The sequence below is a fragment of the Phalacrocorax carbo genome, chromosome 4 (genome assembly GCF_963921805.1).
Source record: "Phalacrocorax carbo chromosome 4, bPhaCar2.1, whole genome shotgun sequence".
NCBI lineage: Eukaryota > Metazoa > Chordata > Aves > Suliformes > Phalacrocoracidae > Phalacrocorax > Phalacrocorax carbo.
In genome coordinates, this window is record NC_087516.1 from 26249084 (window position 1) to 26270600 (window position 21517).

The 21517-nt window shown below is 43.7% G+C and overlaps 1 protein-coding gene across 1 annotated transcript in view; it reads left to right on the top strand.

The window, feature by feature from the left end:
• The first annotated feature begins 12000 nt into the window (after positions 1-12000).
• The window catches only part of UBE2K (ubiquitin conjugating enzyme E2 K), a 49299-nt gene continuing 39782 nt past the window's right edge, over positions 12001-21517 (top strand). Inside the window, exon 1 of the mRNA XM_064449309.1 lies at positions 12001-12374. Within this exon, the coding sequence (XP_064305379.1) occupies positions 12201-12374 (174 nt within the window). The 5' untranslated portion in view covers positions 12001-12200. The remainder of the gene's footprint in view (positions 12375-21517) is intronic.

Below are 21517 nucleotides of genomic sequence, written 5' to 3' on the forward strand. Positions count from 1 at the left end.
TTTATACTGCCAGATTTTCTGTCAGTGTACAGATCAAAGCTTAATGAACACCCAACCACAACCTAAGCTGTCAGGACTCACAGAAAAAACATGGCTCAGAAAGAAGAAACTCCACTGAAATTGTCAGAGGATCTATGGAGGGCTCTTGTGCTCCTGAAGCATCAGCACAGCAACACAGACTTTGAGATAAGTTAGCCACAGTCCAGGGGAAATGATTACAAAGGATTGCTCCGGTGCTGCCAGATCACAGCAGCCCAATGAAGTTTTCCAAACCAGGAAATGGAGGAAGGAAGTCTGAAGTTAAGGGGTGACAAGGATTATTTTACACTTAACTATAACATCAACTAGTAACTATGAAATGCAAGCAGGCTAACTGGTATGCTTACAAGATCAGGCTTGCAAAAAACATTTAAAGATACAGGATTAATATCTGAACCACCAAATGGTTAATGATAACACTTGCTGGTAAACATGTACCATCTGAACTAGGCTAAAATGGATCTGTAGAATTAGAACAGTAAGTTCTCAGTAACCACACAAGTTAATGAGACAAAGGTCCACTAAATTTCATTGTGATTGATAATTATGCAGTCAGTGTCAGGAACATATTTTGCAAATACTTTGGGAAATCCCCTCTGAAAATGCGGTCTAAGTGATCCAGCACTGGTATAACCTTAACAAATTGTTTTTCCTCTGGGGTAGAAACCATAATAGCAGCTGCACGATTGTGGTGGCTTTCTTGCAAAGAAAAGATGAGAAACAGCATGAACTGCTTCTTAAGCAACTGTAGTTCACAGCCATAAGCTATCTGCAGCCATAAACTTACCAGCAGCTAACATTGCTATATTCATCTGAAAATTGCTGCCATGCAGGAAAAGCACATCTCATGTCATCCTCTATGTTCAGAGCCATTTCAGCATTCAGTCTGAAACTGCGTCTGAACATGAGTCAGTGCCCTCAACTCTTACAGTTCTCACAGACTTGAAATAAAAGTGAATCCCTGTTCATTTTCCAAGTTAACATCTAATAGAAGAAGCCATATCTAATAGATGAACCGCAGGCACAAAACGCAAGCCAGTAGGTTTGATGAATGTTAGTGCAGAAGAAAATGTGAGAGAAGGAAATGAAAATAAGATCCCAAAGGATTTTTTTTTTGAACGCTTTACTACAGCTAACAAGCAGCAAAGAGTCAAACTTTTCTGGTCAGGAACTGGGAATTACTCTGACCTGAAATGGATATATGCAGTTTTTGCAGTTGGTATTAAGCACTTAGTATATGACTGAAATTTAAGAGTAACCATCCATTAAAGAGCCAAGGCATTATTTACAAAGAAAGAAGAGAGAAGGCATTTCACGCATCACTGAGGAGGTGTATCAAAAGGCATAAGTCTGCCAGTCAGTCCTTGGAGATAAGTATTCTATCACATAAAATGTGGCAGTATCTCTGGACTACAGAGACCTAAATCAAACTGTTGGAAAAGAACCCAATATGTTATCACTGTGATACTCTGGTTTCCGTAGCACATTGAACCATGCTTTTCATTTTGGATCTTAGAACATGAATATTGACAGGTGAACTAGAAATTACTGTTTTCTCAGCTGGCCCAGATCTGTGTGAACATATGCAAGGGTTTTAGCTTGTGCACATTTGCTGTTTGAGGATGTGGTATGATGCAGCTAGATGTTTGCTACAGTATGTTACACCTGTTGAACAGAAGCTGTAAAGCCTACAAGTGGTTTGGTATAAGAAAGAAAATTAGGATTTACAGAACTTGATAACACTGTCAGGTCAGGGAAAAAAAATAATTCTGTAGTATTTGCCAGGAAAGATGAGGAGAAGGCTGAGGTACTTAATGCTTTCTTTGCCTCAGTCTTTAATAGTCAGACTGGTCATCCTCAGGGTTGTCAGGCCCCTGTGCTGGGAAATGGAGCTAGTATGCAGAATGAAGTCCCAGTTGTTGAAGAGGTGGCAGTCACCAACCTGCTCCTTCACCTGGATGTTCACAAGTCCATGGGGCCGGATGGGATCTACCCAAGGATACTGAGGGAGCTGGCGGAGGAGCTTGCCAAGCCACTGCCCATCATTTATCAGCAGTCGTGGTCAACCGGGGAGGTCCCGGATGACTGGAAACTAGCAAATGTGATGCCCCTCTACAAGAAGGGTCAGAACGAGGATCCGGGGAACTACAGGCCTGTCAGCCTGTCCTCGGTGCCGGGAAAGGTCATGGAGCAGATCATCTTGAATGCCATTACGCGGCACATGTGGGACACCCAGGGGATCGGGCTCAGCCAGCATGGGTTTGTGGAAGGGAGGTCCTGCCTCACTAACCTGGTCTCCTTCTATGATAAGGTGACCCACTTAGTGGATGAGGGGAAGGCTGTGGACATTGTCTACTTGGACTTTAGTAAGGCCTTTGACACTGTCTCCCACAGCATTCTCCTGGAGAAGCTGGCTGCTCACGGCTTGGACAAGTGCACTCTGCGCTGGGTTAAAAACTGGCTGGACAGCCGAGCCCAGAGAGTGGTGGTGAATGGAGTCAAATCCGGCTGGTGGCCAGTCACGAGTGGTGTTCCCCAGGGCTCAGTGTTGGGGCCGGTCCTGTTCAATATCTTCACTGATGATCTGGATGAGGGGATTGAGTGCCCCCTCAGTAAGTTTGCAGATGACACCAAGCTGGGTGGAAGTGTCGATCTGCTGGAGGGCAGGAAGGCCCTACAGAGGGACCTGGACAGGCTAGATCGTTGGGCTGGAGCCAACGGTATGAGATTCAACAAGGCTAAGTGCCAGGTCCTGCACTTGGGTCACAACCACCCCATGCAACGCTACAGGCTTGGGGAGGAGTGGCTGGAGAGCTGCCTGGAGGAGAAGGACCTGGGGGTGTTGGTTGACAGCTGGCTGAACATGAGCCAGCAGTGTGCTCAGGCGGCCAAGAAGGCCAATGGCATCCTGGTTTGTATCAGGAATAGTGTGGCCAGCAGGAGCAGGGAGGTGATAGTGCCCCTGTACTCGGCACTGGTGAGGCCGCACCTCGAGTACTGTGTGCAGTTTTGGGCCCCTCACTACAAGAAGGACATTGAGGTGCTGGAGCATGTCCAGAGAAGGGCAGCGAAGTTGGTGAAGGGTCTAGAGAACAGGTCTTATGAGGAGCGGCTGAGGGAGCTGGGGTTGTTTAGTCTGGAGAAGAGGAGGCTGAGGGGAGACCTTATCACTCTCTACAACTACCTGAAAGGAGGTTGTAGCGAGGCGGGGGTTGGTCTCTTCTTGCTAGTAACAAGCGATAGGACGAGAGGAAATGGCCTCAAGCTGCGCCAGGGGAAGTTTAGGTTGGACATTAGGAAAAACTTCTTCACGGAAAGGGTTGTCAGGCATTGGAACAGGCTGCCCAGGGAGGTGTTTGAGTCTCCATCCCTGGAGGTATTTAAAAGAAGGGTAGACGTGGTGCTTGAGCATATGGTTTAGTGGTGGACTTGGCAGTGATAGGTTAGCGGTTGGACTCGATGATCTTGGGGGTCTTTTCCAACCTTGGCGATTCTATGATTCAGCTCACACTTCACAGTTTACAGATTTTGCAAAAACACTACACAGATTAAGGGAAACCATTTCTCTCTTCGGGAGTGTGAATTTACATTTTCAGTATTTAAATGGGTTCTTGTGGTTACTTTGTGTTAAGCTACTAAGGTCAAAATTGGACACAGGTGTTGTCCCCAAAACTGGAGGTAATTACAGAAAAAAAAAGTTGGAAGGATTTGGAGCCAGTGCCATATTTTAGCAGAAGTCCAACTCCTCTGTAGAGAAACTGAGGGAGCCAGACTTTTCTCAGTGGTGGCCAGTGACAGGGCAAGAGCACTGGGCATGAACTGAAACACATGACATTCCAGCTGAACATAAGAAAACATTTCTTTACTCTGATGGTGGTTGAACACTGGCAGAGGTTGCCTGGAAGGGCTGTGGTGTCTCCATCCTTAGAGATATTCAAAATCAGACAGACATCGTTCTGCTGGGCAACCTGCTCTGGCTGACCCTGCTTTAACAGGGGGGTGGACTATGGACTAGATGATCTTGAGAGATCCCTTCCAACCTCAACCATGCTGGGGTTCTGTGATACCGTGCCACTCAAGAGGGAACCCTGGAGTCAGTACATCTGCAGAGCACTGTCACCACAATTTCAGTGGGAGTAAAATTAGTTGGAATAGGTGATATTAAAATACAGGGATAGTAAGACACCTAGAAATACCTGTGCAGGAAGACAGTATATAAATATATACATACACACACATTATTCAGTGTTACTATCTTTTTTGTCTACTGTACGTTTGGGGAAGGGACCAACAGGGCAACATCACAACATTCCTCGGACTAAGAGTTAGGATGTCTGAGAGACAACCATACAGCACGACTATCTCCCAGTATGACTAACCTCTAATTGGGGAAAGAAAGATACAGTCAAGAATACTGGCTTTTAAAAGGTGACAACTTCCAATTTACCATGTGATCTTTTTGTGCTCTATCAGGAAGATGGGAAAGCTGTAACAGGGTATTTTATGAGATGGGTTATATTTCCCTGAAACTGCTATAATTTCTACCCCTCATCTGAGAAGAATGCACAAGACAAGAAGTTCCTCGCACCTAACCTAGATCTTCCACCTAAACAAAGGCAAATGCTACTACTGAGAAGAAAGACATATAGAATAGTAGGGTTTTTCTAGATACTGTTCTGTGCAATATTGTGTGCCTGACAGAGGTCTGAAGACCACAGAAATTGCTTACTTCTGCTGTGTTCAGGGAAACTGTACCTTACTCTATACATCAACAGAACACTATTTGAGCCTTGTTTGTTTAACCTGACTTTATCCTCAATTTTCTCCTCTAATAACTTTCCAGATCCTATGTTCTTGCTAGCCACATGGCCAAACTGGAGACAATCAGGTTAGGAAAACAACAAAATCAGCTTGCCTTAATTCGTATTTTTGAATTGGTCATTACTGGTTTCTATTACCTCAAATGCAGTTCAGTGAACTTTTTACATGACTGTGGTCTAAACGGTGACTAGTAATTTAGAGTTTATGATTTAGGCCTAAATTAGCATTCTACTGTAGTAAGATCAATAGAAAATGGGTTTTTTTCCTGATACAAAATTGTTCTAGTCTCCAAAATGCAGATATTTTAGGATGGTATCAAGAGCAATACAGCTTGATAAATTATCTGTCATGTGAGCTCTTTCTGGATGATCTCTGACAAACATCACTATTTTGTAAATTTTTATTGTAGACAGTTCCAAAGACTTCCATCAGTTGTGGATTTGGTGCCTTCATGACAGATTATACTGTAGTTTAGCAAGATGGCCATCATTAGAAGTAAGTTCAAATTATAGTTAGAATTTTCAAAAAGCCTCAGAATCTGGAAATTGCTTGGTCAAGCAATAATAGCTGGATTCAAGAGCTCCAGATCTCTTCTTTATTAAAAGCAATGACATTTTCCTGCCTTTCAGGATCCCTAAAAAGCCTTGTGCTTTACAAAACAGAGAAACCATTGAAGGGATTCATAACGATTGAACATGCAAACTATGCTGGAGTATGTTCTCTCTGTGGTTTGGCTTCCAGTAGATTTCTGATTTTACTGCATATATTCTTGTATTATACTGTGGTTATTCATACATTTTTAATCCATATTCTCTTATAGCTGGAAACCTTTCTGAGTTGGGACCATATGCACTGTATAATGCTATTGCCTGCAGGAGTTTGATCCCCATGTTGCATATACCGCTTTGCAGCCTGCATTGATGGCTCTGTGTCTCAGGTTACATAAATGATGAAGAGGAAGAGGTGTCCAGTTACATCCTTTTCTCCTGAGAAGGCATGGCAGTGATGTGGGAGGACAGTCTGCAACATACACTCCCTGAATAAGTGTTGTCTGCCTCCTCAAAGGAAAAGGCAGGAAGCCAGGTGGAGGCACGCTGGAGACCCAAATCTGGTCTACATGCTGTCAGTTGGACACTTTGTACACAATGAGCTTTCCAGCAGTTAGCTTATCTACACTTTCAGGAATTCAAAAATATTTTGGCAATTAAAGACCACTACCAATGCTGTGCAATTAGGCTGTGACTGCATTGACTTTTCCTCTAACAGAAAGTAGATTTATTTTTTATTTAGTCTAGATACCCATATTAATTTAATTAACGCTTCACAATAATTTGCTCTTCCAGTTCTAATTATAAACTCAGCTCTCCTCATGAGAGACCCTAACGCCACCCCCAAAGCAATCATTCGAAAATATTAATGCCATTTTATCTTCTTCTCTTACTGCTTGCTGTATTTAGGTACTTCCCTGGCTACCATGGCACTGAACAACAAATTTAAGCTTCCAGCTTCAAGGTCCTATATACTTCTGTCCTGATGACATTTATGAAATGGAGGCTTCCTCAGCATCAGCCTGAATCTGATTTCAGCCCCTATAGGTATTAAAATAGCAGGGATTGTTATTCAGTCACAAACCCTAAGGACGCGAGGAGAAGATGACATCCAGCTGGCCAGGAAAAGCTGTCCAGCTGCCCTTTTAAGGCAGCTTTAAGTCCCTTTTGTACCTATCTATGACAGGAAGACTGCCATATTTAATTAAATAAAGTTACATAGATTTAATAATGTACTATCAGTTATTAGATTAATAGATGGAAATACAAAATGCTTAAAATGGTACTTCAGTTAGGGTAGAAAATGTTTCTGAGTGGAAAACAATATAGCAACAATGTAGCACAGTGACTATATGCTTTATATTACTGGCCAAATCATCTCTCCCCTTACAAATGTAATACTCATAAACTAATAATGATAGCCATGTTAAGTTGTGAACTCTATTTCTGTGTTTCCAGCTTGCTTTCATTTTGCAAAGACCCTTAAAAAGATTGCTATCTTCTTTTTGTAAAAGGAAGAAAGGAGTATAGCTTTACTCCTTTTTCTTCAGAAGAAATGCTTCTAGTTCCCTGTGGTCAACTTGTCATTCTGCTGATGCCAAATTTTTCAAGGTAGACACCCACTTATTAAGAATATTAATAAACTTGGGACCTCCTGCAGAATTACAAGAACTATCTCACAGCTGAAGCCACTTTTTCTTCTTTTTTTTTTCATTTCATGAACCCACATGAAACAGCCCCTAGATCCCAAGGTATATGTACCACCAGCTGAAAATCACACCTCCACACAGAAACGGAAGTTTAAAAAACCCCATAATTTTGCTAACAGACTTAAAAGCATTGGGGCTGTTTGAGTCTAGCTTTTCCTACCAAAAACATCAGGTTAGATGTAACATTAATTTAGAAGATATCGCTAGGCTACCAAATTAATGAAAAGTCCATGGTGTCTTGTCAGTTTCTAATAAAAGCCCTTAACAAGTGAATAACAATAGGGTGTTATTATTAAATCACAAAAAAATTCTGCATGTACATTATTTAATGAAAACTTTCCTGGATCTTGTTTAAGCCACAGATTGATTGATGTAAAATCAATAGCTGAATTAATTTCTGATCTAACTCCACTAAGTCAGATGAATTGCATCATATGAATTCAAACTGGATGACTTCAGACGACTCTGATGTTTAGTTAGTACACTTACTGCCTTTTTAGGCATATACGTTTAAGCTGCTAATGACATAAGAAATATAATTTGGAAAGTGCAGACATGATGAGCGAATACTGCTTCTCTCTACCAGGAACACTGAATAATTTCTGTTCTACTGTTTTAAGCATTTCTGCCTGCAGAACTCCTACAAGTTCTTCCTCAACAGCTTTAAAGGAAAGATCGGACAAGGCAGCATCAGTGTCATGAGCTCTTTGTAAGGCAAAGAGCTCCCTCCCTAACAGAGGGATCCGTCTCGCACGAGCAAGCCCATCTGCCCTGTTCCACCCAGGAGAGGGCACTCTTACACCTGTCCACACGACCGGACGTGGGCACGTATAGGAGGAACAGGAAAGTTAAGATGACAACTTAGAACTCGGTCAACTTGCACAACCAGTTAGTTATTTTTATGATAAAGCTAATCTTCGGAATGAGTTGAGTCATCCAGACGCTGCCACAACAGGAACACAATATGACAGACAATAACCGTGCAGGCTAAATTTATTTTCATAGTCTCTGAAATGTGCTAAATGATATGCAGATAGAAAAGACAACTTCTGGCGTGTAGGCCTCTGTTAAAAGCTGGGATGACAGAAAGAGAGCTGTAGGTGTAAGTTTGGTGGGAAATGAGGGTTAAACTTAAAAATAACCTAGTTTTATGAATACTATTTGTTGCTGTTTTTTTTTTTTTAGTAAAGCTTTATTATAAATAAGAGTAAGAACATTTAAATGCAAAGTGCACACCATCTAATACTAATACAGCCTGTAAAGTTAATCCTTGTATGGATGCCTCATGAAATAAACGCAATAAGAATTAAAAATATGTTACAGGTTAAACCCCTATTTCTAAACGCGGGTTTCTAAAGTTTCTATAGTGTTTCTATATTTGAAATCACTACACAGATCTCTTGGGACAGCTCTCCTCTCCAATAAGAAACCATCCAGCAACAATGAGAGATCAAGCCTGACATTTTTTATTTTTCTAAACTGAAGGGGCCAAGATAAGGAGGGAGGAAGTCCAGTTATGCAAAAACACAAAGCAGCAAAAGAGGAACAGAATGTTGCATGCTGAAAAGTTATAGTTTAAAAAATGGTATTTTCTTCTAATCGCAGGGAACAATCTCAATAATTTCAAATTCTCTCTGAGTAATTCTAATTAGAAAAATATCCTATTGATATGAACAGAATAAAATTAGAAAATATGGAAATGAGAAAAGGTCACACAGAATCTTAACTTGAAGAACAGAAATTTGATCACACATAGTGCTGTCATAAGCATCTTGGAGTCCCCAGGCAGTATACTGGGGTTCGGGGGCATCCATAGTCACGGACAGATGAACCATGCACACAGTGACTGTGCTGTATATACAGCGAGTCCAACATGTGCAATTTGTGCATGAACAATAGCCACTTTTCCATGAAAATGTGGGGAACTGTTTCCTATATAGAGGTTGTAGGATAGATAATGTTACATGAGAAATGATATAGTGTTTAGGACACTTGGTTACCCTAGCATCAGCTAACGAATATTGGCAGCCTTTCCAGACTGAGTTTGGGCTGAGGTCTTACAACCACTGATATTACTATAAACTTTCCTCCTGCAATAATCTTACATAGTTTGAACTCCATTTAATACACCGTATTTCCTGCTCCCACTTCCAGAAGTGTTTCAAAGCAATATGCCAAACATACTAAACAATGCGTGGATACCCAGAATTGTATCTCACACACTATTAGTCATGATGAACACGAACGGGCAAAAGTATAGACTAATTTGTAGCCAGTTTGTGAAAGCTGATATTGAAAAAAGGTATAAGGCTAAATTGATGATGGGATCAATGACAAAACAAACTCCTGAAATCAGGTATACAACAAAATTTTGTCATTCAAAAAGTGAGCTATGTTCAACAGACTACAGTTTTACATTTTGTTTATGGATTTTTCTAAGGGTGAAAGATTAATGAAATTAATCTGAAGATTAATTCAGAGGACAGACACAGGACTATATTATCAACATACTATAAAATATATCATGAAGTCATATGGAAGTCACTGAAGTCATACAAAGAGGCTATGTTCTAATTTTTTCTAAGCATTTTCTTATTTCATACCCCGCCCCCCACAGCCAAACCCTAAACCAAACCAAACCCAAAACAAAACACCTACTCAAAGACTGCTAGTCTATGGTCCTGTTCTGGCTTAAAACAATGTCGAGTCTTCTGTAAAATAGTAAACTACAGTAAAGCATAAAAGAGTATAGCAGGTATACAATAACCCCAGCATGCTGATTACATAAGGTACAGATTTTTATGCAGTATTTTAACCCTGGCAAAACTCATCACTACTCTGTTTTACCCCCAAGAAAGTCTTTCTCTATCTTTCTCTTTTACCAAAGAGAAAATTAGCACAGTATATGGTGATCATGAAACAGCTGTAAGATAAGTGAAGGATGCTTATTTAAGGGCAAGGGAAAGGAGAGGGGTATACTAAGGAAAAGAGATAGAGTAATTCATATTAATTTGATTTGCTTTCAGTGGTAAGAGACTCTGACATTTGTAATCCAAATAAGCACATGAAAACAAACCTAGATACAAACCAGGCAAAATCATTGCCCTTTACTGTGGCTGTTAATGGATGTCTACTACCTATACCATACAAGCATACTCAAAGGAACACAAAGGATTCTGACACTTTGTAAAGGTCATGTTTTCCACTCCATTCAGACAAACTCTGAATATTAGAAGCCCAGCTTCTTTCCATAAGCTTTCTGAAAAGACAAGAGGCATTTAACTGGAGATTTTATGTACTACCCTTATAATTTTTGTCTATAGTACTCAATAGGAGCTCAGCACACCATAAACCTAACTTTTATCTATCAGCTCTAAGAGGCAGAGAAGAGTTATTACCCTTATTTTACAGGTGAGAGCGTAAGGCACAGAGAAGCCACAGCTTACCTCCTCAAAAGGAACTTAAGACACATCAGTGGGGCTTAGATGTCTAAATTATCCTGAAGATGAAGGCCCAAGGTCACACTAAAAGTCACTAAAAAGAAGTCAGGCCTAATGCAAAATGGTCCTCAAAAAGGTATTGAAAACCTCAGCCAAAAACCTGTGTTGCGTATTGCATTATAAAGAAGTTTTAGTCCAAAGAAGACCTAATTCAATGAACAGATGCACATGGTACAACGTCCTTGCAGAAAAACAGACTTTTTCCAGTCAAACCACAGGGGAAGAGTAAACACACACAGGAAAAGGACTATATGCACCTGTATATAGTTGCCAGTTTGGTTTTTTTATTGGTTGGGCCTATACTGTCTTCATTGTCATTGTTATATAATAGTCAGAATGCTGTGTATAGTAATGGAGATAACTAAACAGCACCTGCAGATACCAGAAGCAGACATTTGTTGAGATACATGTCCATGTTGTACATTGTCCTGCACTGCACCACTAAGAGGAGGCACTATAAAACCTTTCTATAGACCTTAATGTCTTGAAAGCCTCTAGTTCCCAAGTAAAAAAGTTGCAAATGCAATCTCATGTTCCTCTCTGAAAATCTATCTATACCATACCGTATTTTGCGCACCTCAGGCTAGCAGGGATGGTCACTGGTATTCTAGAGAGATCACAGTATGTGGCTTGATGCATTTGCTTCTGCAGTAAAATGTAACAGTCCATTAGACAGGAGTGACGTTCACTTTTACTCTACTTTTAAAATCTTGTAGCAGAATCCATAAAAAGCAGCAGTTCCTTACACTGTCTCCTCAGAGTCACGGGCTCCTGGGCCTGCCTGGCCTCTGTGTTCCCCCCTGCTCCATGGGAGGTCTCCGAGGGAAGGGTGAGGGTAGGAAAAGGGCAAACAGCTGGGCCAGGAGAGAGATGTGTAAGGAACTGCAGTTTTCGCCAGCGAGCACAAGGGGAAAAAAATACACGGGAACTGCTGTAGGGGCAGGTTGAGCACATTCTGAAGGCATGTGAAACCCCCGCTGGTTATTTTTGCTGAGGGACTTCACCAGACGACGTCAGCTGCTCCTTGAGCCAGCTGTTTCCTCAGGGACACATCAGACTTTACCCCTGCTACCTCGGACCCCCCAGCCCGGCTCAGCCCTGCCGAGGGCACCCCTCCACCCTCTTCCCGGGTCCGGTGCCTCAGGGATCCCCGCTGCCGCGCCCTGCGGCCACAAGGCCGTACCGGCTTGGGGAGGCCGGCGCCGCCGGCGGCAGGAGCCACAACACAACCGCCCTAGCTCTGTCCCGGGCCCCGCCAGCGGCAGGGCTCTGCCCGCGACGTTTCTCCTCACGCTGTCGCCAGGCGCCGCCAAGACCCCGCCCGGCCCACAGCGCGGCGGGCGGCAGGCAGGTGTCTCCTGGGGCGGGCAGCGAACGGGGCAAAATCCCCACGCCTCCTCAGGAGGCGGCGGCATCCTTCCCCCGGGGGCAGCGGAGAGAAGGCGGCCGAGACCGCCTGCCACCGCCAGCAGCCAGCACCTAGCCCCATCATCGGGGAGCCCCGGTACCCGCTCCGCGCACACGGCGGCCCCTCCTGAGCGGCGGCGGCAGCGGCAGCGGCAGCGCCGGCCGCCCTAGCGCGCATGCTCGGGGCGGGCGCCATTTTGGTGGGGCCGGGAGTTATCCAGCGAGAGCGGCGGTGGAGCTGGCTGGGCCCGGCTGGGAGGCACGGCGAGTGGGTGCCCGCTGCGGAGATGGCTAACATCGCGGTGCAGAGGATCAAGCGGGAGTTCAAGGAGGTGCTGAAGAGCGAGGAGGTCAGAGCCTCTCCCTACAGCGTGCCGCTGCCTCCCTTCCCCGTGTGTGTGTGTGTGTGCGTGCGTGAGTGTGGGCAGTGGGGGACGGTGCGGGCGCCCCGCCGGCCTGCGCGGGGACCCCGCTTCCCCTTCGGCCCCACCTCCCCGTGCTGGGGGTGGGCCCGTCCCACGGCCTCGGGGAGGGGAATGGCGATTCCCGGGGAGACGGGACCCGCCAGCCGCCGGGAGGGGGGGGGGGAGGAGGGGGCCGCGGAGCCCCTCCCCCAGTGGCGGCCCAGAGAGGGGGAGCGGGGCCGGCGGGCCGGGCCCAGGAAGTGCGGTGGCGGCGGGGGGAGCGCGTCCCGAGGAGGCCAGGCGGGCGGGCAGGCCGGCACCCGGCGAGGGTCCCACCGGTGCACCGGGAGCATGCTGCCGGGTGGGGTGGGGCCTGCCCTGCACTGCCCGGCGCGGGGCGCCCCGGGCCCGCGCCGCCCGCGCCCGGCCAGGCCCACGCGCCTGCCTCTCCGCCGCGGGGGGGGCTGCTCCGTGCGGGCCGGGAGGTGGTGAGGCGGAGGTGGGGGTCCGTGATCTTCCCCATCCCCGGAACTCACCCCTTCGGGCAGCCCCGGCCTGAGGCCGCAGAGCGTGCTTGTAATTTTTTTTCTTATTTTTAAAAGGGTTGCGAGTAAATCCCTACATATTTAGGTTACTTTAATATAGAACTTCCCTTATCCCACTGTAGGCTTACTCACCTTCAGGTGGATGCTTTTAAAGCCTCACTCATTTCAATCACGTTATCTCATTCCCCGAACAGTATGTTCTAAGGATTGTGGTGGTCTGTAAGAGACGCTGACTACTTTCAGGGGGATGTGAAATAAGTTCTGGTCAGTTTGGGGGAATGTATAGCAAGCGTTTGCAGGGGTGTGTCCGTACAGCTTTTGCTGTGTCTGTATCCTAGTTGGTGGACGTCAGCCAGATAGGTTTTAATGGTTGTGTCGTCATTGTCGTCCTACTTGAGATGATGATGCAGGTTAGATGCTTGTAAAATATTAATGTGAATATGTAACTCTTAAAGCTGGTGTTTTGGAAACCTGGACATAGTCACAGAGGAAAAATAAAGAAGGAAATTTTTAAAGATACTAATGATTCAAGGAAAACACGCTCAGGGTAGCAGTAGTTGATGTGCGTTTAAAATAAGTGTTGCTATGCAGCTTTAGCTAGCCCCTAGAAAAATGTAAGGGCCTTGTTTTACAGCTGCTTTCAGAGCCCAGGCTGATTTTGCCAGCAAATACAGAATTGCATGTAAACTCAGAAATTTCTAGGTGGACACCTTTGTACCACAGCTAGAAAACCTAGACCTTGTACTGCACATAACCAGCTGATATTATGGGAACAAAGAAGTCTTTATTTGAAAGTGCTGTTTAAAGGCTTCAAGACCCTTTCCTTCTGCTTATGTAGAAAAAAAGAAACCTTAACTGACATAGGCTTTGGGGGAGATCCATGCTGAGTTTTCTCCCTGTAAAGGTTGGATCTAGTGAGCACATTTTTCACTATTCCTGTTTCCTTAGTATAAGCATTGAAGGGCTCAGTACAGAATGTTGGAAATAAGTAATATTATGAAATAGCTTTTAAGCTGCCTAGAGCTTCCTAGAAATAAGACCACAATTCTTAGGAAGCTAAAATGATGGAATTTTAAAATTACAATACAGAAAAGTTTGATACTTCTTTTTTCTGCCATTAGCAAGCTACATACGAGTGTTATACTGATATTAGGAGTAGGTATAAAATTGCTGTTTACAGAATATACTAACTCCCCTGTACTGAATGCAAAATTTCCACATCACTTAATGGCCATATAAGTTGCAAGCAAAGTTTTTTGTGGATGTTTGTATATTCTAGGGCAGTCAAACTATGTCAGTACCACTGAGCATGAAAACATATGGAGTGAGATGGTGAATTGGAGGTATAACTAAGTACTACAAGTCATAGAGGACAAAAAAGGGGGGTTTTCCTCTGTGATTTGTGTACTAAAATGATGATTAAGCCTTGTTTCTTCAAAAAAAAGAAACCTTTTTCAAGAATGGCGATGCTAAATTTGTTATTTAGAAGTTTTATGTCCTCTGAAGGCCAAGTGGCTCGCATTATCTGCACCTAAATTGTTCTTGATGTGATGCTTCGAGCTACACCTGAACATGAAGAGCAGCCCCCCTGCTTCCTTGCAGGTGCAGTATGAGCACAAATGCCTGGGGGAGGGGACAGGGACACTTGGAAAAACTACATAGGAAGTTTATTCTCTGTCTTCTGGTACTCACCTTTGGGCTGAAATAGTGGTGGAACCAGAAATGTTTTTAATAGGGAGCAGCTCAATGGCAATTAATCTTTCTGCATTTGAAGCATGTATCGGAAGGACCAAATTTCACTTCTAAATATTGGTGAAGAAAGAGTTCTAAACAGCGTGTTTATCCCTGCTGTGGATAAGGATCTGTGGATCTGGGCAAGGATGCTATGGATCGTCCCCATTCATATGACTAAATATACGTTGCATATTACTTAGTGCTTTGTATCCTTGACTTAAATGGCATTTTTGGGAAATCACTGAAATGTGAATTTTAGGCTATTTTGTTCTCTGGTTTACAGATGAGAGATGAAGGATTTTTAATTTTTATAAGTTGAGTCTGGGGCTTCTTGTGTATTTTGGGAAAGCATTTAATGTCTTTTCACACTTGCACAGCAGCAGCGTTTTTGCTCTGCTTGCTTTATTATTTCTAGTTTTATTACAAGGCCTAATCATTAACTTAAGAAGTAGGATATTGTGTATTTAAGAGAGATCCTTGTAATTTTGCATCTCTTTAATATTTGAATTAAATAGATGAAACTAATGACAGTTTCTTTGTCAGAAGTGTTCTCCAAAGTATGATTTAAATAAAGCTTTTTACCTTTGTGTGTGGAAGAAGCTTTAAAATGCTAAGGTAGATGAGGTACTGCATCTCTGACAAAGATGAAGCTGAGAACTTAGCCTAGGTAGTAACTTGATTGGTTAAATATGTGTTAAGGGTACTGTAGTCTGCTTGTATTAAAATTCTAAAATGAGTAAGCAGTATATTAAAATCAGATCATACTACAAATCGTAGTCTGGTTAAGGCATCAGTTGCTCAACTTTATTTCTTTTCTTGTTCTGTAATTTAATTAATCTGTTATGTTGTTTTTTGGGGCTGAAACACTAAAGTCACAAAACATACTTTGAACAAAAGTATGAGGCTGCAGCATGATGGAGAAACCAATAAATAGGTGGAGGGAGAATAGTATCCACTTTTGATAAGTGGGATAAGGCTTTGGTGGAGGTTAGCTGTTATTATTTCAGAATAGAGTTACTGGAATGCTGCAGTGGGTAGCCAAATCCTTACCTGCGCTCTGTTTTTAAGCAGCTATCTTATGAGAGAGAATCTGCCTGGCATTTAAAAAGGAATAGAAATATGTTAAAAATCTTGTGGTCACTTGAAGACTGATGCTGAGAAGTGGTTGTAGTTAATCAGGTGTGTTAAACATTGCGTGACTTGTCTTCAATTTTAATAGAGCATTGGTGTTGCGCATTAAAGAAATTATGCTATGCTGGCATTGAAGGAATCAATGTTTAATTGGCCATCCGGTTTCTTTTATTTTGTGGAAATGTAAGGTGTTTTCTGGCCATCTGTAAGTCAGAGGCTAATAGATACCTTAGAGTAAAACAACTACTCTGGAACTGAGGGTAACACATTGGGTAAAACATAGCTTCCTCATAGCAAGGAGAGGGTTGCTGATATCTCTACCACAAAATGTTCTTCTCTTAAGAATATCAAGAGGCAGGGATTTATCTGCATGGGAGGTAAACTGGGGTAGACCTGAGAATAACTCAACGACAGTTATGGAATATGAATATCTGCATGAGCAGATATCTGAAGTAGAAGTTAACATTTGTGACTTGCTTGAATCCAAAATACCATTCACGTGGAGACACTAGGATAATGGCAAAACTTGAAGTATTTAATTTCCAAGGGAGAAGTGGGTATTTGTTTTGGAGTCCACTATGTTGTTTTGTGACTTGCAGGAGAAAGGGAGGAGGAAAAGGTAACAGTAGTCTGCCATGCCATGTCACTTCTTAGGCTTTTAGGGCTCTAGTGAGCAGCTCTGGTGTTTGCTTTTATCATTGCCTTTAGTTGTCATGTGATTTGTGTCAGTTTATAGTATCACAGAATGGTAGGGGTTAGAAGGGACCTCTGGAGATCATTTTGTCCAAACCCCCTGCTTGAGCAGGCACACCTAGAGCAGGGGGCACAGCATGCATCCAGGTGGGTTTTGACTGTCTTCAGGGAAGGAGACTCTGCAACCTCCCTGGGCAGCCAGTTCCACTGCTCTGTCACCCTCACAGGAAAGATTCCACATATTGAAGTGGAACTTCCTGTGTTCCAACTTGTGCCTGATGCCCCTTGGCCTGTCGTTGGACACTATTGAAGAGAGTCCAATCCCATCGTCCTGACACCCACCCTTTAGATATTTATAGGTATTGATGAAATCCCCGCTCAGCCTTCTCTTGGTCAGGCTGAACAAACGCAAGTCTCTCGGCCTTTCCTCATAAGGGAGATGCTCCAGTCCCCTGATCATCTTGGTAGCTCTCTGCTGGACTTGCTCAAGGAGTTCCACGTCCTTCTTAAACTGGGGGGCCCAAAACTGGACACAGTACTCCAAATGTGGTCTCACTAGGGCAGAGTAGAGGGGGAGGATAACCTCTCTCAACCTGCTGGCCACACTCCTTTTAATGCAGCCCAGGATACCATTGGCCACAAGGGCACATTGCTGGCTCATGGTCAACTTGTTGTCCACCAACACTCCCAGGTCCTTCTCAACAGAGCTGCTTTCCAGTATTTCAGCTCCCAGCCTGTACTGGTGCATGGGGTTGTTCCTCCCCAGGTGCAGGACCTTGGACTTGCTCTTGTTGAATTTAATCAGGTTCCCCTCGGCCCAGCTCTCCAGTCTGTCCAGGTCTCACTGGATGGCAGCACAGCCTTCTGGTGTGTCAGCCACTCCTCCCAGCTTGGTATCATCGGCAAACTTGCAGAGGTTACACTCTATGCCATTGTCCAGTTCATTGATGAATATGTTGAACAGGACTGGACCCAGCACAGACTAGCGGTGGGGAACACCACTAGTGACAGGCCTCCATCCAGTAAGATGCTAAATGGCTTCTCTGAAATTTTCTTGCTGTTTGGAAAAGCCGTAAGCATTTAATCTTCAGGCTCAGGAAAACTTCATTACTTTGGTTTGTTTGTACTTGGGCAGTCTTGGGTGCTAGAAGTTCATCCACTAACATGGAAATTTTCAGTAGTAATTATGCTTTAGTGTTACCAGAAGGGCCTGTTGGAAATTGTGGATGCTTTTCTTCCCATTTATCATGTAGAGCCAATGCAGATATATAAGAATGAGATGTCTTCTATTATGGCTTCTGAATCAGCAACAGATTCTTTTCTTTTTTTTAAACAGTGTCCATTTTCTGGCAATACATATGCTTAACTTCTGATTCGTAAGAATAGCCTCACTGAAGTCATTAGAAGTTTAGCGAGTTCAGTGGGACTGTTTGTGTGAATAAAGCTAGAGCGTGCCTGGCTAATTAAAAGGTGTAAAGATGAGAACTTTTTAGCTGACGTTATTATGTTGGTACCAGTCCCTGTTCAGCCTTTCAGAAGGCTTGCATATGATAAAAAGTGGTGTGTGTGGGTGTCAGTGAATTGGAGCGCAGGGCTGCTATGCAGAGGGATGGAGAAATTAATGGGCTGACAGGAACCTTTTGAAGTTCAACAGAGGTAGGTACCATGTCCTGCATCTGGGAGGAAATAACGCCATGCATCAGTATATACAGACTGGAGACTGACTGGAAACAAAGCAGGCTAGCAGGAAAAGACCTGCATGACCTACTGGAGAGCAAGTTGGACATGATTCAGCAGCGCTTTTGTGGCAAAGAAGCCCAACCACATTCTGGGCTGCATTAGCAAGAATATAGTCAGTGGGTTGTGAGAAGTGATTCTTCACCTCTATTCCATGCTTATGAGACTGTATCTGGGTGTATTGTGCCCAGTTTTGGGCTTTCTGGTGTAGGACATTGATATACTGGCATGAATCCAGCAGAACACCATCAAGGTGGCTAAGGGGCTGGAGCACATAATGTGCAAGGAGAGGAGAGAACTGACATTGTTGAGACATCTTCATGTCATCCACAAGTACCTAATGAGAGGCTCTGGAGAAGAGCCGGTTTTGTCTCAGAAGTGTTGGGGGATAGGATGAGAGACACAGCTGGAATGTGGGAAATTCTGACTAGATGCTGGGAAGAAAAATTACCATGATGTAGTCAGACATTTAAACAGATTGTCCAGAAAGATTGTGGAATCTCTATCATTGGATATTTTCAAAACTCAACAATTTCTTGAGCAGCCTGCTCTTGTTGGGCCCCCTTTGAGCAGGACGTAGGACTAGAGGCCACCCAGGTGTCTCTTCCTATGTTATATTTCTCCAGTATAGGTTTGTTTTTTAATTACTGTGGTTTTTCTGTTTGTGAAAGAAAATGTAGAGACAGAGGCTCAAACTCTCTTGCCACACCTGGTAAAACTTTCCGTGTAAACCAACTGAAGAATTTAAGTAGACTCTTTAGTTCAGAGGTTTCCGCTATTGTCTTACAATAATGAATCCTCTTCAAATCAGAGGCTGGGTTTTTCTGGTAGATGCAAAGCTGTCAGGATTTTTAGGTTGAAAAAGTTCAGGGGTAGAACAGATAGGAGATCCATAATGCTTCTTCAGGCTGTGTTCCTCTGAAATGTGAAGATCATCTTAACTTTAAAATAGTACTTTGTGAGATCCTTCATACATTGCCAAAAAGAATTTTGTCAACTGTGTATTTCAAGCCATGCCTATGATTTTAGGCAGGACAAGATTTAGACCTGTTTCCTGTAATTATATAAGCAGGATACTGAAATGCCATTACTATGCATTGTTGGTTTTCTTAAGTCAGTCTATGGTGTGTTTGGTTATATCTTCCAGTTCTTATTGGAAAATAATGCAGAATGGATCTGTAGATCTGTGCCTTCAAAGGAGTTTCTCTGTAAGTCACTTCTATGGTAACTTGTCTTGGTTTTGGCTGGGACAGAGTTAATTTTCTTCCTAGTAGCTGCTATAGTGCTGTGTCTGGATTTAGTATGAGAATAATATTGGTAACACACTGATGTCAAGGATTTTTTAGCTTCTTGTACTGCCCCAGCAGCAAGGATGCAGGGGGTGCACAGAAAGCTTGGAGGGGGCGCAGCCAGGACAGCTGACTCCAACTGACCAAAGGGATGTTCCATCCCATATGACATGCTGAACAAAAACCTGGGGGGGACTGGCCAGAGGGGCAGGACCACTGCTTGGGAACTGGCTGGGCATCAGTCAGCGGGTGGTGAGCAATTGTATTGTCTCGCTTGTTTTGTATGTTCTGTTATCATAGTTATTATTTTCCCTTCCTTTTCTGTCCTAATAAATTGTCTTTATCTCAGCCCACAAGTTTAACCTTTTTTCCAATTCTCTGCCCCATCCTGCTGTGGGGGGAGAGATAGAACAGCTGTAGGGTGGTTAGTTGCTGGCTGGGGTTAAGCCATGACAATCCTTTTTCATGCTCAGTTGGGGCTCAAAGGTTCGAGGTAATGACACATTTGACCAGAGCATGTTAAAACAAATTTGTTATAAGCATTCATTATTAGGTTAATAGCCGCTGGTTGCAATGTTGATTTATTTGCTCTCAGAATTGTGTTCTGTAACACCTTACTTGCTGCATATATTCCCTGTTATGCTGTTTATGACCACTGGGGACTGGATTAAGGTTATCATTTTGCTGTGCTGGGTAACACTTGTTTATGATATGATAAAATTACTGGTCATGAGACTAATCTGGTATTTGTACTCAGCATTGCTGTCATCTCTGTAACTTGGGAACCATCTCTTAGAAACTAATAATATATTAACACTTCTTATATTTGCTCCTCGGAGGCCAATTTATGGGAGAGACAAAGGGGAAGACTTTTCCCCACTCTTTCCTCTTCCCCTTATCTTTTAGGCTAGTTACAACAGCTCTGGAGAATTTTTAATATACGTGGGATGTTCAAACCAACATGCTCCTATTGCTATGACTCCTGAATGTGTTTCAGGTCTTGTTTGAAGTTAAACAACTATTTAAGAATACCACCTAGAGATCTGTCCGAAGGCTGGATAGTTGAGTGGCAAGGTATGTGTGACAGTACGGGCAAGTACCTAGGACAGCGGGCACCTCCAGTGTTTTGGAACTTCACCCCCGAACAAGTGCAGAATCCTGAAAAACTAGTAAAATACTGGAAGTAGTATGCTGTCACCCTGGCAGTTCCAGAGAAACACAAGTCACTCACATGCTGGGTCTTGGCCTATGCCTACTGAGCCCTGTTCAACACTATTAAGTACCCCCAAGGGGAAGAGAAGGTTTCAGGATCTGACAACAAAACAACAGGCAGTGCTGCTGCTCCACCCTGGTGACAGGCATTGCAGCTGAACCAGAGAACCAACCTGTGCTGGTATCAGTCGCCCCTAATTACAAGAAGAAATACTAGATGTGAAAGTCAGCTCATTTAGTAAGGGAATAAACCCCTACTAAGAAGGAGGAAGGAGTGGATGAGGCAGGTTACTCTGAAGCAAGGCCATCATGAGAAGAGGAGGAGGAAGAGGCAGAATTCATAAACGAGGCGGTAACTACCCAGTCCATATTCCTGAGTGAACTGCAAGATATGCAGAAAGATTTCAGCCATCATCCAGGCAAACACATGATCACCTGGCTGCTCCGATGCTGGGGTAATGGGGCCAGTAGCCTGGAATTAGAAGATAGGGAAGCAAAGCAACATCCCTTTCTAGGGAAGGGGCATTGACAAAGTGATTGGAAAAGGGGCACAAGTCCTCAGCCTCTGGAGGTGACTTCTGTCAGGTGTGAAGGAAAGGTATCCCTTCAAGGAAGATGTTGTATGTCACCCAGGCAAGACCACAATGGAGAGAGGTATCTGGTACCTGAGGGATTTAGGTGTGCTGCAGATTTGTGATGACCTGGTCAATGAGCAGGTATCCAAAGATCCAGATGAAGTCAGGTGTAC